Genomic DNA, 17,074 nt, shown 5'->3' on the forward strand with positions numbered 1-17,074 from the left:
TGAAGCCAAGGCCATGAAACTGGATCTCCTCAACACCTCGACTGCACCTAGAAGTTTTGTCGATCAAAGTAATGAACAGAATCGTTGACAAAGGGCAGCCTTGGCGGAGTCCAACCCTCTGGAAACAAATCCAACTCACTGCTGGCAATGTAGACCAAGCTCTGGCAGTTCGTACAAGGGGTCTCAGTACTCCATATTTCCATAGCACCCCCCCGGATTCCCAAGGGGGCACGGTTGATCGCCTTCTTCAGGTTCACAAAGCACATGTAGACTGGGTGGGTGAACTCCCATGCCCCTTCCAAGAACCCGAAGAGGGTGTAGAGCTGGTCCACTGCTCCACGAGGGGAAGAGAACCAGAGTACTCCTTCTTAGTCCAAAATTCCACTTTCTGACCTTCCTCTCCAGGACCCCTGAATAGACCTTACCAGGGAGGCTGTGGGGTGAGACAAAAATCTCCAAATATTTTGTTTAGAAACTGGACCTTAGTTGGATAATTTGTTCTAATATTAAGTCAGTCATACTTGGGAGTGGATTTGTCTTTAGTTGCAACAAAAGTGATTTCGGAGCCAAACCTCATTAAAAGAAAGTTTGATTGCTTGTTGTGACAGTTACTGCATGGTCTCTTTGCCAAAGTGTCAGATGTTTCCTCATTACCACATTCCATTTGAGAGCCACAGACGTGTCAAATCAGCTCTACAGTTCAGTAATGCTCTATCATTTAGCTGGATTTACTTCAACACTAATCTGTGAATGATCTGAAATATTTACATGTTAAACTGAAAAAGATTTCAGTTCTAGGCTGGAAACAGATGCCATTTGCATCTGTGAATAAAACTGAAAAAATTTTAAGGTGAAACTGAGTTTTGTTTTTTATTTAATTAAAGTTTTAAAGATGTAATACTGCAATTCAAAGAGGTTGTTTACTGGTCATAAAGCAGCGTGAAACATAAGCAAGATCTATGAGGAAAAAATGATAACATTATTAAAAAGTTTGTGTTTGGATTCAGTCACTACAGACGCTAAGTTGTCTCTACCTGCGATGAAACATTTATAGCCACTCACCCAGCTGGTCCTTCTTCATACTTCTGTGGCCAAATTACTGCCATAAAAGGCACATGAAAGGAAAGTCCGGTTCAAAGGTTGATGAAGAAAAATTGGAATAATAAGCAGATGTTGGTGCTGTTTTGTGAAAAGATTGTGGAAACACATTTAATATGGAAGATCATAGTCCAAAGAGGCAATTTGAATAAGATGTCAAAATGCAAAAATAAACATTGAAGAGTTTTCCAAGATGGAAATTGCTGTAGAGCTACAAAGGAGAATTTCCCTCTGACAGATACTTAGGCCAGTCGTTTGTTGCTAGACAGCAAGTTGAGTGTTTGAGCTGGTTGCAATCTCCAACTTCACCACTAGATGGCTTTAGCTTTCGTCAGGGCCTCTTGGATTTCGCTGTGATATGTTTTGATGGTTGCCACAATGGTAGAATTTGCTAGAAGTTGGGCTGGACTAACATTTGCAGGAAATGCAAAAAAAAAAAAAAAAAAAGTAAGAACTGAGGGCTCTTTCTGTGTATACTATATTTGTATGCAGATACACACAAGATAGCAACATTGTCTAACTTGCCATGATAAAAAAGAGACATTGTGTGTATATATATATATATATATATATATTCTCTTCACATCCAGAGAACTAAAACAAAACCATTTACATTCTAAAAACAGTGTGGAGTCAATGTGTCAAGACTATCAAAGTTAGATACAGTAGAGTATAAACAAAAACTACAGACGATTTCCTCAATGCTTTTGTTATAATTTTCAACATTTTGTCACAAACTCTCGGAAGAGTCAAAAGAAAACATTGAACACATGAATACACAACAAGAATGATACAAAGGATACACTCCACTCGCCAAAAGTATCTGGCTTTTCCACAGGTTTTGATGAAATGACTTTAGCTTCATAAACAATACATGACTTTCGATGAAGAGTCATAATTCTGTCATTGCAAATGAGCATCATAATGAAATCAGTACTGTGACGATCATAAATGCAGGTCGTACATTAAAGAGGAGAAAGTGTCCGTCATGTGTGTTATAAAAAGACACGAAGTGTTGGAAAATGCAGGCTGATTGCACACTGTATACTCACATGTCTGATTTGAACCCACTGCCTTTAGATTTCGGTTACCATCAAAATATGTTTCTTCCTGTTGCATTATCACAGTTGTATTAAGGACATTGAATCTGATGAACTAACAGCCAGTTATAGACATGCCACTGACAATTTGTTGGAGGATGGTTTCTTTGGACACATTTGAGATCATTCACCTCCTGATTTTTAACAGGCAAAGTAAATGGTGTGTTCCATAACAAATTGGAAAAAGTCATTTTAGAGTTTCACCAAAAAAATAAGCCTCAACTGGACAGTTAAGAGGGAGTTACATGGCACAAAAAAGCGCAATATAATAATGTGTGACAAATAATAGCAATTTGAGCATGGCCAACTTCTCATTCCCTCTAAATTCCAACATCTGAGGCAAATTGATACCAGTAAGCAAGCTGACACAATCAATAAGAGGCGATGAGAGGTCATGAGGGCAGACAGATACAGCAGCATGTTGAGAAATGACTGTAGAGTAGAAATCCTGATTCAGAACCTCACGCCTTCTAAAACACTGAAGTAGTGGTTGAATGCTCCATAGTATAGCATACCTATAAATACTGTATACATAAATCATGCACATAAACTCTCACATCACAACTTTTCTGTTAAGAGAAGTTAGATTTACAAAAAAATATTTACATCAGCTGATTGTTACTCCTGTTCCCAGCATTATGGACAATGTGATAAAACAAAATGCTATAAAACAAAGCGGAGGGCTGTGTGGGATATGAATATGTGAAACAGCAATGAATCTGTTAAAATCATGCAGCTCAGGAAGCATTTTTGTTTAGAGTTTTCTTTTCAAGGGAAATATTGCAACGAATATTGTAATTTTTCTTATTATCAGGTTTAAACTGAATTGCTTGTTTTCCCAACTATAGCCCATTGCTGGATAAAATAATAAAGAATGCATCTAAAAACAACTGATGCATCCACTTTTTAATTTCTGGAGAAGTGCAGCACAAACTAATAAATATAAACATGTATATTCAACACATGAAAGGATAAATATGATTTTCTTTGATATATTAAACTAATAAAAGAGAGTTAAACATCCCTGGCTGACACTCCCTTTAATAGTGGAATCTTAAGCGAACTTGTTTTGAATACGCTACATGGGGATTTTACTGAACTGGTGGCCTGTTCAGGGTGCACCCAGCTGGGTAAGCTCCAGCTTCGCCGCGACTCTTCACTGGACAAAGCGGTATAGATGATGGAGGGATGGAAGGAGGATTTTACTGATGCAGCTAATTTTCTGTTCCCATTCTTTTTTGAATGTAAAAAATATTCACGGTAATTTGTCTACCTTACTGGCCTTAAAGGATTCTTTTGTATTTTGACTATCCAGCTAAAGACAGTTGAAAGTGGCCGTTCCTCTATGAGGCTTTGGTGGCCTGAATTTACATAACTAAGCTCCAGCAATATTTGGTGTGAGACTCTAAATAGGAGTAATGTTTACACGATATCCTGCTTTAATGTCAATAAACAGTTCATTTCTTTTACATGATGTGAATGTTTTAAAGCTCAATATCCAGAAACGGTAGAGTCTCTTTTTGTAAAAAAACAAAATATATATTGTCATCAAATTGTCTCGGAAAGAAAAGTAGATTTTGATATTTTAGTTGCTTTTTGTGATTTGATATGAACAGGAGTGATTTTGTTAAATCAGCATGTGATATATTGATTGATGGATCCTGAATTGATTTGAATTGAAAATCGTTTTTATGACAGAAATTTTGATATTGGTAAACACTGACTCATTAGCCATCAAACCCTTTAAATTGTGATCAAAGTAGTAATTTACTCCCAAACAAGGACTGTAAACTATCCTCTTAAAAAGCAGACGGAAGTATTAATGCTTACTTGTGAGTATTGTACTAATATACACTTAAAAATTCTAAAAATCACTAAAACAATACCTGCTTAGTATAATCATATCCTCTGATCGGGATCTTCACAACACTATGCTGCTCTCAGTCTTTATACTTAGCGATGCTCACAGCTCAGTAATATCTACAGTATGTATTCAGGAAGAATGAGGATGAAGACGGCAGTGAAAGGGAATGTGATGTGCTAATGTTCAATAGAATTAGCTCTTTAAATTTAACTTGTACATTCAAGTGTAATGAGCAGATACAAAAGGATGTGTAAATTCCTGATTTCATAAAAAAAAAAACTAACAAACAAAAACGGCACTAGCGAGTTATTTCAGGCTTTAGCCCAATCATTAGCACGACCAAATCTATATCTCTAAAAAATGTGTTTGTGTTAACTTGTATTGACTGTGCACATACAAACAAAGAAAAAAAAACAAGAGTGGTTTTAAAGTTAATGTATAGCTGGCATGAAGTCATGTCAGAACTTAATTGTCAACATCTGAGGAAAAAGTAGCAAGTTGTCTTCAATAAATACTGTTTGGTATTTATTCAGTTTCTATTTAATAAAAAATAATGTGTTTAGATAAATTAACATTTGAAATAGACAGTATAATAGCACTTTGATATATTTAAATGCACCTGTTTGATGTCCCTACGTCCATTTTTATTCTTTGTTGAAATATATAATAATTCAAAATGGTAGATTTCATAGTTTGGCACTGTGTCAGAAGAATTTACAGTGTAATCAGATGCTTTTCGTGCACAACCTGATGCCAAAGGGAGAAACAAACAGTCACCATTCATCCAGTCAACACATTTTTTTTGGCAGAAAGATTGCAAAAATATTGAGATTATCAGAATGCGTCATAGTCCAAATGAAGCAGCTCAGTTGCAAACTGTAGACAAAACACAGTGCAGGAATGGTTGTACCAAGCTCACCTTGCAGTATTGTTAAAGGGCCTGTGTTAATATGACAGAGAAGTGTTCATTTCCTGTTGGTGGGTGAGAGTCCGTGTGTACAATCCTTCTTCCCACTTGTTTCCTCTGACATTGTATCTGCAGGAAGAGGCGAGTTTTCCTACTTGCCACGGAGACCTAAACATGCTGCAGATCTTAAGGATGGATGAGTTTGAGAAGAGTGTTGAGGTCAGGCGAAGGGGCTGTCTGACTTAAAGATGGCAACATCTGTGTCGTGGAAGCCCTTGCCATTCATGTGTTCTGTGTGACTGTCAATGGTGTAGCAGCCCTGCACCTCGGTGATGGAGGAGGCCGTGTAGGAGGCTGAGCGCAGGGCATCTGAGTGGTTTCCTATGCTGTTGCCAAACTGAATATGATACTGGTTCCAATGGCGTCGCAACACTGCTTGGACCTAAACAGAAGAATCATATTTCAGATATTGCAGGAACTGCTTAGAAATATCAGACAAAGGTAAAAATATGAAATATATGTCATCACATGTAGTAATTTAGCACTCACTGTAAAAAAATTACATGCAAAATTACTTTCTCAAGGATAAGAAACAAAAGAAAAAAAAAAATCTGTGCCATCACTTTTAAAGTTACCTAATGTCTCTCTAACCAGGTTTCCTATGAATATTTTCTGGTAAGTCATAACTTATCAGTCCCCCGAGCACCTTTGTGTAATGTCTTGGATAAAATAAAAGAAAATAAAATAAAAAAGAAACAACAGAAAAGATTATTTTCAGATAGCTAATGCTAGTCTAGCTAATATGGTAACTGCCTTGTGGCTCCAGTTCTATAATTTATCTAGGAAACTGTTTCTTTTTTTTTATTACATATATTTTTAAATGTTTTATGGATCTAAAAATTTGGGTATATTGAGTGAGAGTGCAATTAAGCTAGCAGCAAAGAGGCTAGCCTAGTATACAGCTGGAAGTACAGGACAACAGTCTGTCTAGTCACAGCTTCACTGAAGACAAAAAAAAAGTGTTTCTATGCTATTGTTCTTTACAAAGAACAACACAATAAATGTATATAAGTTCTTTCAAGGAAAACCTTGCAAGTGTTATACTTGCAAGGTTTTTAATTGTCATACTCCTGCAGAAACTTACAGAGCATAACTAGCTACAGATTAGGGAAGCCTGCATACAAGGGTAGTGTACAAATAAACAACAGTGAATGAAAAGAAAAAAACTCTGACATAACAAGTTCTTTGTGTCTTTTTCTTCAGATTGAACAGATGTCATGAAAATTATTGAGAGTATTGAACTGTTAATATAAGCCTCAATAACGATAACAATGTTCTCAGGACTCGTAAGGCTAGGTTAATATTAATCATAAGACTACCATCATTACTTCATTATGTATGTCCTCGGCCATGCTGGGTGTTGTGTTTTCCAGTTGTTGCCAGGTTGTTGCTATGTTTCGTTGTTTTGTTTGATTTCGTTTGATCACGCGAGATGTCTGGCTCAGAGGACTAGATTGTAGATGGGTTGCAGGACAGCATCGTTGTGTGTGTGTTGTTCTGTGATTAGATTATAGGAGCACACCACAGACAATACGATCAAAACTGTTAAATGCCTGATTTTTTTATCTTCACGTGTGAGGTCTCGAACAGATAAAAAAATCTCATCAGATTTAAAAAATCTTTATGTGTGTACCTAGCCTAAGCCTCAGAACCTAAAGGCTGTACATACCCAACAACAACAAAGGAAAATATTACTTTTCTCAAGGTGGCAAGAACAAGACATATTTTATATCTGGTCAAGGCATCTCATGCTTCACAAGAAACCTCGTCTGCAGAGCCACGTGGGGAGGGGGTTTGCTCCAGACGGTGAAAAGCATTGAAAAGATTTTCACACTTCCTCACTGACTCTGCTACGTATTTCTCAAAGCTTTTTATTCAATCTTGTCAAACCTTTCATATCAGTGAAAATGCCCTCTTTACCACCTTAATCTCAGTCACTTCAAATTTCTGGCCAATCATACATTAGTTATCAGACACGACATGAGAAAATAGTTCTGTCCACATGATGTGTCGAGAACAAACTGTGAGAACTTCCAAACCAGAGCTGGGAGAAAAAATTATGTACCTTTTTTTTCTCGCAGCCCTGGGAGAAGAAACAATTACACATGTTCTTGCAGAATATGTACAGGCCTTAAAACTCAAACAATTTGTGCTTTTCATGTAAATTTCATGCCATACATCAGTGTTTTAATGCAGTGGAAAATACAATGTAATCAATGGTGGTGCCACGTAAAAAGAAGAAACTGGCATACACTAATTAGTATATTAACAACATTTTTATGTCAATGAAGTATTCTGCTTTATTCCAGTCTATTTGCTTCTTTTGTTGTTGCTTACATAAACTACAGATAAATGCAATGAATACATTCTGAAATTGTGACTGAAAAGTGGCCCATTAAGAATAAATTAAAAAATATAAAGGCTGCTGTACTCTGGTAAAATTTTTATTTTAGAAGTTTAAATACAATGTCTGTGCAGTGATTTTGGTTATATTTCTGTATAACAATCCCTCAAAGGTAGTTATTGGCAGAATGTTTTGAGTGTTTAGTAGCTGCTCCTCCACTTCCTTTGGTCTACTGTGTACCACTTTATCTGCATAAATGCAAGCAGGCCTGTTTGCTAGTTCTTACCATGCATGGCTTGGAAAATATAGGCAATGAAATTCTGTTTGCACATAGCAATATTGACTTTCTTCTGCATTCTAGTGGCTAAAGTTTGTCAGAAAAGTCATTAGATGTGTTGCTAAGGAAATAAAGTCTCTGAGCAGGTCTGAAAAGTAACTGAATCTAGCAACAAGTCCACCAATTTGGCAACACTGACAGCACCTGTGAGCTGCTTGTGCACTCTTGTCATTGCATCAGCCTCAACACTGGTAGCACTGTGTGGAAAAAAAACAAAAAAAAGCTTCTGCGTGGTCATTATCTTGATCATAAACATAGCTGATACGCCAGCACAGATGTCATCTTTTACTGATTTGGATGTTGATTTTATCAGGTGATGCTGTTAAACAAAATCAGGATTTTATCAGAGCAGAGCAACAGTCTCCAAATGCTGTAACGACGACACAGAAGTGTCACTTTTCAGTGACAATTCCAGGCTTATCTCACCATCTGACAACAGAAAACAGAAATGTGAATGGTGGCAGCTTTACTGGGAATAAGCTGTATTTATGTACAGTATATGTGATTACAGGAATAGAAGAAAAGCAAAGAGATGTAAAGCACTGGCACAAAGCAAGTAACAAATTTCCCATCAAGTTGAGATCAAACCAAAATGCTTGAATTCCCCAGACACAAAGTAGAGGACTTGGAAAATATGACCCTGTTCTTGAAAGACAGTGTTTCTCAGTCCTGGTCCTCGGGGACCACTGCCCTGCATGTTTTAGAGGTGTCCATCTTTAACACACCTGACTCAAATGAATGGCTCGTTAGCAGGTTTGCAAAGAACTTGACAAGCAGTTCAGTTAATCTAAATCAGGCGTGCTGGAGTTGGAAAGAACTAAAACATGCAGGGCAGTGGTCCCTGAGGACCAGGATTGAGAAACACTGTTGTAAGAGATGTTACACAGGTTTGACACTTTGGACTGATTTTATCCTCTGGTGCCTATTTTACCACAATAAAAGTCCATTCTGCCTGATCAACAGTCCTGGGTTTCAGCTTTGATACTGAGAGACTCTGCCTCTCTAAGGTGCTGTTTTTCTCAGACATGTTAACTAGTTAACCTGATTAGTTGCAACATGCTTGTTTGGTTTTTTGTAGCATCTAGTTTTCTGGCCATATGTTGACCCTGGTCCAACTCTTTTAAATGTGTTTCTGCCTTTGGCTGATATTTTTCAAGAATTTGTAAAATACCTCCCAAATAACATTTGACATGTTTTTTTTGTTTTTATTTTCTGTTATGAATAAAATATTGAATAAAAGAAAAAAATTTTTTTTTTGGACATCTTGTCGAGGCTACTCTTGATCACAATAAGAATGGTAGTGCACATGTGTGTACATGTGCATGAATATAACAAAAAAATGTTTAAGGGCATAACCTCTACTTACTTCTCCATTGAAAAAGCAGAAGATTGTGGCCACGAGCAGACCCTGTAATGGAAACAGGAGGAATGATTCAGCTTAGCAACTGTTCATAAGCAAGTTTTTCTTTATTTTTTGCAGACAACACCGTAAATCTTAAGAGTGCTATGAAGATGTGAAACTTGATATGATATGATGCAGCCTATTTCTCAAGACATTGTTTTTGTACTGGCCAAGCTGAGACAGCTCAAGATGACCTGATAACAGCTCGTCAACATGGAAGTGATTTCAGGCCTATTCAGCTCAGATAATTCATACCTTCCTTCCTGCTGTTCTTGCCCAGGCTACAACAAAAACAATGTCTCATTCCTAAGAATGTTGATTTTTTTACTAAACGCTAAGGAAATAATCCTTTTAGCAAAATAAATACCTATTCGAATCGAGGAAAGAGAGACAGTGTAATCATGTTTCCTAAAAAATAACACGTTAAAAGAGCTTTTTCAGGAAATGTTGCAGTGCATGCAACAGGCAGCGACTGTTGAATACCATTCTAAAAATATAAACTGGACATGCATTTACACAATATTGTTGTTTTTTTTGTTTTTAAATACCATGCCACCCAAGCCTCCACAATGACCACTAACCACTATCTCACCTGGTAGTGCATTAGTATGTGCATGATGTAGTCATATATCTCTGAGAAGACCCGTCCTTCGGGCTTGTAGGGAAGTAGGACAAACTGAATTCCTAGAAGAGGTACCAGGATGAGGGTAGCTCGCACTGCCTTCATGTAGAGACTGGACTCTGCTTGATGGGTCACCTTCAGTTTGGTGATGAGAACTCGCACGATATTTAGAAGAAAAAACAAATTGACCTGTTGGGAAAGGAAATCTGTACATCAGCATTATGTTCTGATCACTGGAGAAACTGGAACTGAACTGAAGTGAAATGCAATGCACATAGCGGGGGAATGGTGGCCCAGTGGTTAGATTGTTGGACTGGGCACAAAAAAACTCCTGTTCAAGTCCCTGGACTGGCAAAAAAGGTGAACCACTCTAAAGCTGGATTTATACTCTGCGTAAGGTTGGAGGACCCAGCTTCAAGTTCCTGGACTAGCAACTATAATGAATCAATGGGCCCCTGAGCAAGGCCCTGAAGCCCATAACATTCCCCTGGGCACTGAAATATGACAGCCCACTGCTCTCTAATGTAAAGCCCAGTTTCCCAAATGGGTAACAAACATTTAACTAGCAACGAGAGCAATCAGTCCTAAGAAGTTTAAAAGTGACAAATTGTACCAATTACTCTTTAAAATGGTTCAATTCATGATCTACTATCTGTAGTTCTGTTTATTTAAAGATAATCAACATTTTTTTTAGATCACATATGTTGAAAACATCATTTTACAGTAATATGATTTTCTTAAAGGCTGAAACTTAACAGCTGCAAAATTCATTTTATTAAAATCGGTTAAAGTTTGATAAAAAAAAAAAGATACACAATACCTTAAATAAATAAGCTGTTTTCTGAAAGCTGAACATTTAGAAGTGAGAGTCTTATGGGACCATGTTTTCCCTGAAGCACGTCCCACTGTACTGATTAGGTAAATGCTTTAAAAACCAAAACAGGCCTCCCAGGCCTGGGGACCAGAAGGTGGACTCTCGGAGGGGCAGATGAATTGATTTCACAAGACAAACACAATTAAACAAGCTATGAAACTGTCCTGCTTGGAGCCCCCCACAGTCTCCACTCACAAGAGGACAAAAGCAGATTATGTGCTCATTGCGCAAGAGAAACAGTGTAGCAAGAGAAACACGGAAGGGATCGGTTGGTTCATTTGGGTAAACAAACACTTTCTGATATATTATGTTGCAAGTGATTGGTGTCAGGAGAAAGTGTAAGCCCTCTTACCAAAAGAGCAGCACATATGGGACCATGGATGATGTAGAGTAGCGATGTGTTGGAGCTAAGCCAACAGCTACAATAGAGAGGGAACAAAACAGGAAGGTTTACACATCAATATTGGTGCATCACATGTCATGCAACCAATTACACAGATGGGTTTGCTTATAAAGTAATTTGGAACATTTCACCCGGGATTCATCAGAGGCTGCTTTCAATGTTGCACTTGTTGCTTTTTGTAAATTTATTCCTGTTTGCTAGACGGTTAGCTTACTTGTCGTTGTAATAATAACTCCGAGCAATGGCGTGTATGGAAGCCGGAATAAGAGGAAAGCCTGTGAAGAAAAGATGAAAGTGAGGATTTAATTTAAAAACTGCAGGAGATCTTGAAAGGCCTTCATAGAGTTTAATCGAGTTTGATGTGCCCAAATCCCCCACTTACCCCAACCCAGGAGGTAGTACCACATTAGGTGCTGCTTCTCTGCAAACACAGCCACCACGATGAGCGTGTGCAGATAAATTCCCTCACACAGCATCCAGAAGTAATTACAGCCAAATAGGTACAGATGAATAAATTGGGACACTTTACAGCTCGTCTGAGGAAGAGAAACACACACATAATGAACACAGATGGCGGCAGTAAACAGTAGGGCAGTTTGAGAGCAGCTTTTTTAGCTGATATAGTCTGTTCATATACTAAAACTGACAAGAGCTGTCCAAGCTAGAGCCATAGATGCAAATCAACTGGTAAACTAACTGGGTTCCTCTGCACCAGCTCCTGGTTGTTTGCCACTGCAGTCAGCCAAATAATGGTGATCACAGAATTGAGAACAAATGAGAAGAAGAGGTTTTTGTGAAGGGTGATCCTTTGGCAACTCAAACTTCTGCAAAAGATGTAGAAAAAAAAGAAACATTTTACTTCATAGCTTGAATAACACATGAAAAGACTTCCATCAATGAAACATGCGGACATTAGGAGCTTAGACTCACTTGAAATGGAAGAATATAGCAAGGGAGACGAAGAGGGAGGTCAGCGACAGTCCATGTCCTATGAGGGCTAAGTAGAAAAGATTCATTGCGGTCTGGAAGCAAATGAGACAGAAATTATGTAATCTCACTAAGTCTGATCATCCATGTGTTAATGGCTCTTTGTGCTCCAAAATAACTTAATAAAATAAATAAAATAATTATTGAATTTCCCTTTGGGATTAATAAAGTATTTTTCATTTCATTTCATTCATTTCATTTCATTTCATTTCATAACATTTAGCGGCACTACACAATCTTTTAAGCACATTTAATCTAGCACAAAATTAAAATTAGCTTTATTCAGTTAAGTATATTGTGTGTATTTGTGTGTATTTGTTGTAACTGTCTACAGAACTCAACGCAACATGACTTGCCACATTTGCAGAGACAAGACGACCTTTTCCTGTCGCCTTGTCTCTGCAAATGTACAGTAATTGTCCAGACACTGGATTAAAGGGCAGTGCCGATCAAGAGTCAGATGTTTCCACCATAAATGTTGTGGATGAATGAAAAAAAAAAACCTACCATTCTGCCCATATTAGTGTGCTCATTGCAGCGGGTGTAATTGGTCCATGTCCGGTTGCTCTCAGGATGCAGAAACCAGTGTCCACTGTCAGAGCAAATCTTTGTGACAATTTCTGAAGCAAAGGAAAAAAAAAAGTCAACTGACCATGTTTGCAGTGTTTATTTCTTTTTAACATGTTTTTATCTAATCTTTATGGTGGTTTCTTGCTTAGTGACTGGAACACTTTTCAATCACTCAAATGAAACAGTTTTCATATGCATGAAAACTGATTAAATTCACTGATTGACTTCATTGTACTTGGAGAATATAAACAAATCTAGAGTTTGATACAAGCAACACATTCAGCCACAGTTATGATAGAAGTAAAAATTAAATAAAGGTTCACAGAACTGGACCATAGACTGCATATAAAAGATGGACGTAGCCTCCGTGGCGTCACCCATAGGTTTCTGAAGAACAAAAGTGAAGCTTGTTGGGCGTTCCCACCGTCACCATGTAATGCGTCACGCGTGTCATTAGTCCCGGAAAATCCAAAAATGGGCAAAGAGGTTGAGTTGAGAGGGGGACTGTGAAGGTGGGAGTGAATGATTGACAACCATCAAACACCTAGCTGCCAGTAGCTAAGAGCTGACCGAGCTAACCCCAAGCAATGGTAGCTAACCAGCTAATGGACGTAGGCGGGCTGAAGTTAAGGCGTGCTGTTAGCGGGCTAAAAACTGTGGTTGTGCTGCACTCTCCCTTCTTTCCGTGGATATGGATACCTGTCAATCAAAAGGACATGCCCCTAATTATGCTGAATTTCAAGAATAAATAACATCCTAACAGATGAGTTAGAAAAAAATTCACCGCCATCTATCCATCCATCTATCCATCCATCCATCCATCCATCCATCCATCCATCCATCCATCCATCCATCCATCAATCAATCTTCTGCCGCTTATCCAGAGTTGGGTCGCAGGGGCAGCCGCCTACGTAGGGAAATCCAGACTTCCCTCTCCCCGGCCACATTCACCAGCTCATCCGGGAGGATCCCGAGGCGTTCCCATGCCAGCCGCGAGATGTAGTCCATCCAGCGTGTCCTGGGTCTTCCCCGGGGCCTCTTTCCGGTGGGACGTGCCCAGAACACCTCACCAGGGAGGAGTCCAGGAGGCATCCTGACCAGATGCCCGAGCCACCTCATCTGGCTCCTTTCGATGTGGAGGAGCAGTGGCTCTTCTCTGAGCCCCTCCTGGATCACCGAGCTTCTCACCCTACCCTTAAGGGAGAGCCCGGCCACCCTGCAGAGAAAACTCATTTCGGCCGCTTGTATTCGCAATCTCGTTCTTTTGGTCACTACCCACAGCTCGTAGCTTTTTTTGTACTTCCGCATAGGCGGAGGTTGCCGCTTGGTCTGGAAGTTTCTACAATCAGCTGATTAAGTGATGACAGGTGAGGGTGCCACAATTGGGTATAAAAGAAGCCGCTATCAAAAGGTTTGGTTTTTCCTTCATGAACTTGCCTTTCTGCTTACCACTTTGCACCAAACTCAGATAGAAAATCATCAATCAGTAAAAAAAAAACAAAAAAAAAGAAAGAAAAAAAAAAATCCCAATAAAGTCAAACAAATAGCAAAGCTAAAAAAAAAGACCATCCAAGCTGTTATTAGTTAAAAATGCAAACAGAAGATGTGAGAGAATGGAGGTTCACACTTCCCAGATTTTTCAATTATTTTTAAAAATAATTGAAGGGGTTAGGAGGGGCCGGCTGGTCACGTAAACCTGCTGTTTATCACCTTAAAAATAGGAGTACCTTTGCTGTTACAGGTGTTCTAATCAAATATAAAGTTGAGGATCTAAATGCGGCCAGAAATGGGGCTCAGTCATATAATTTATTATATATATACCATTTTAAAAAAACATGGCATATAATTGTTGTTGTTCACTCAACATGGAGAAATGTCTATGGATTGTTGAAAAAATAAAACAAAAAAACTTATAGATGAGTATAAAACAACAAACTGTAGAGAACCTTGGACTATCTGAAACCTTTCCAAAAGCACTGTAAAAGGAACTCTGTGAGGATTGTTTTATTAGTCATGAATAGTACTTTATTATTCAGCAAGGGAAATCAGGTTTTCCCAGTTTAGGCAAAGCTGGACTTTATAAAAGCAAACTAAGGATTAGAATCTGACCTGTATTCTAAGTAAAAGCCAGGACATCACAAACTCTGCTGACTCAGCATGGTTAGTGTAAGCTGATAACCCACCTGAAGGATCAAAATCCTGGAAGTAGTCCGGGCAGTGCTGCTCTGATGTAACTCCTGCTTTAGTGTCATCCCAGCACAGCCAGCCATCCCAAGTGCGATTACACATGGGCTCTGAAACAACAAGGAAATATTTTAGGTCCAAAAGATTTACTAAGTCAGCATTCCAAGTCTTTGCTGTTTGGAACGTACAAATGTAAACCACATATTGAGTACTCTTGGAAAAATTTGCAAGCTGTGTATTTAATTTATCTTTTGCAACCATTCAACCATCTTTAACATTCATAAACATCAAAGCTACCTTGTCTGCTGAGGGGATTGTCTTTCATTATCTTTTGATAGCACTCAAACTGTGCTGTTACTATCTTGTTCCTGGTGACTCCCATGTTATGGTAGACATTTGTTGTATGCTGCTGCTGGGTTTCATTATGGTCTACGCTTGCTTTTACCAGAAACTGCAAGAAAGGAGAAAGACAGAGAGGACATACACTGTAAAGGTTTCTTTTTCAGTTTTTTCTCTTTTTTTCTACTTTAAAAAGTCCAACAGACAAGACAAAAGAGGAAATTAGCCTATGTTTCAACAAAAAGAAAACTCATCCAGTAGCTAGGAGAGAAACCTCACAAGACATGGTGCACAAAGAGGAGAATAAATAAATAAAAAAATAAGTAGACAAATGCATGATAAATTCTCTCTGCAGTGACAGAAAGAAAGGCTGCAAGACGAGTTAAATAACAGTATGCATACCTGAAATATAAATGAACTCAAGGTTGTAAGAAATACTTTCATGTCTGAGTAAAGCAGAGTCAGAAATTTGCATGGGAACATTTATCTTGTTTAAGGTTGTTTCAGCTACGGAGTCCTGGATTAAACCTGGTAAAGTAAACCTGGTGATAATAAAAAACCTGGAATGGAGTTAAAAAAAAAAACAAAAAAAAAAAAAAAAAAACATGTACTAGTGTGAATCTGAAAATAAAACAATGGCAGAGGTGAAAAAGAAGTCGTTCAAAATAACTTATGAAAAGAAACAAGTTAAGCCAAACTACGTAATTATTTAAAAACCATGAACAACAAGATAAAAAGCAGGTGGAATTAAAAATGTAACCAAATCAACTTCAGGTGAATCACTAATATCTGTTCCCCAGTGCTCACATTTATACTATGACATCACTTCCATTAAATCACACCTGCCTTTACAGACTTTTTTAAAGAACTAGGAACTGGCTTCATAAAATAAAAGGCGGAAATCAGAGGACAGAGTTTTAATACTGGTGGTGGATAAGTCTGTCCCGGTCCTGCTGGCACTTTTACATCACAGCGACATGAATTCTCAGCAGGACGTCATCGTGAGAATGTGGCATCTGAGAGCAGAAAACACTGCCCACTGTCATGCTTTGGAAACCTAATTCCGTGTTTTTAAAAGTTTTAATCATGCTTTACTGAATAGTTAGCAACTTATAGCAACATAGCCAATCATCTTCATCGTCTCAACCTACGTTTTAGCAAAATGATCATTTAAATTCAGTTCTTAAACAAAAATTTGTTTTCTATTTCTCTTTTCTCATTTTTATTTCCTTTTTTTCTTAAACCAATTATTGTTTTAATAATTTTTAATATCCAAGAAAAGAAAACAAAAACAAATAAAAGCTAAATAAATAATTAAATGAGAAACAAAAAAGCCATATTCTTCATCAGAAGAAGACATACGCTGCATCTTATCTTTTTCCAAATGCCATTCTGAGCTGAACTCAGTGACCCACCCATAGGCCGATATGAACTGCTGCACCTTAGTTTTTACTTTTTTAAGTGTTTCAAATGTACTTTATCTAATTTGTATTGTTTTTATATTTTATAGTGCATCTCTGCAATACTGTGTTTGCATTTTTGATTTAAGATCTATTCAATTCTATTCTATTTCTTCAGTAGAAGTGTTACCAACCAGATGTGTCTGCTACTATTACTTCTACTATTTAATACATTTCCAACATAAAATATTCAACAGTAAATAAGTCTAAGGTTGGAATAAGTTGTTACTATATAATCGATGTAAAACCTGTCCTACCGTTGTTAGATTGCACAGAAGCACGAGCACCACCATCCACCTCCGTCCGAAGCTGTCCAGCTTCTTCTCTGCCATTTCAGAAGCAGTTGGTGATTCAACAGCTGCAGATCTGAAATGGAAAATAAACAAGTGAAACCCCCATAAAGGTCATTTCACAGCACTCATCTCATCTCATTTATCGCTCCTGAAGCGTTGCTATTGTACTAGAACCCAGTAACAGAATAAAAGGTCATTAAAACCCAGGCTTAAAAAGGCTAGACATGACT

At 38.0% G+C, this 17,074-nt stretch overlaps 1 protein-coding gene across 1 annotated transcript in view; it reads right to left on the reverse strand.

Moving 5' to 3' along the window:
• Nucleotides 1–1,646: 1,646 nt before the first annotated feature.
• LOC121650136 (calcitonin gene-related peptide type 1 receptor) overlaps nucleotides 1,647–17,074 on the reverse strand; it is a 34,949-nt gene continuing 19,521 nt past the window's right edge. Inside the window, exons 2-13 of the mRNA XM_042001461.1 lie at nucleotides 16,809–16,917; nucleotides 15,050–15,203; nucleotides 14,752–14,862; nucleotides 12,506–12,618; nucleotides 11,942–12,033; nucleotides 11,709–11,835; nucleotides 11,394–11,547; nucleotides 11,226–11,286; nucleotides 10,961–11,027; nucleotides 9,705–9,923; nucleotides 9,077–9,118; nucleotides 1,647–5,411 (exon numbers count right to left, since the gene is read on the reverse strand). Of these exons, the coding sequence (XP_041857395.1) occupies nucleotides 5,190–5,411; nucleotides 9,077–9,118; nucleotides 9,705–9,923; nucleotides 10,961–11,027; nucleotides 11,226–11,286; nucleotides 11,394–11,547; nucleotides 11,709–11,835; nucleotides 11,942–12,033; nucleotides 12,506–12,618; nucleotides 14,752–14,862; nucleotides 15,050–15,203; nucleotides 16,809–16,883 (1,437 nt within the window). The 5' untranslated portion in view covers nucleotides 16,884–16,917 and the 3' untranslated portion in view covers nucleotides 1,647–5,189. The remainder of the gene's footprint in view (nucleotides 5,412–9,076; nucleotides 9,119–9,704; nucleotides 9,924–10,960; nucleotides 11,028–11,225; nucleotides 11,287–11,393; nucleotides 11,548–11,708; nucleotides 11,836–11,941; nucleotides 12,034–12,505; nucleotides 12,619–14,751; nucleotides 14,863–15,049; nucleotides 15,204–16,808; nucleotides 16,918–17,074) is intronic.

Source organism: Melanotaenia boesemani, chromosome 12 (assembly GCF_017639745.1).
Source record: "Melanotaenia boesemani isolate fMelBoe1 chromosome 12, fMelBoe1.pri, whole genome shotgun sequence".
Classification (NCBI taxonomy): Eukaryota; Metazoa; Chordata; class Actinopteri; order Atheriniformes; family Melanotaeniidae; genus Melanotaenia; species Melanotaenia boesemani.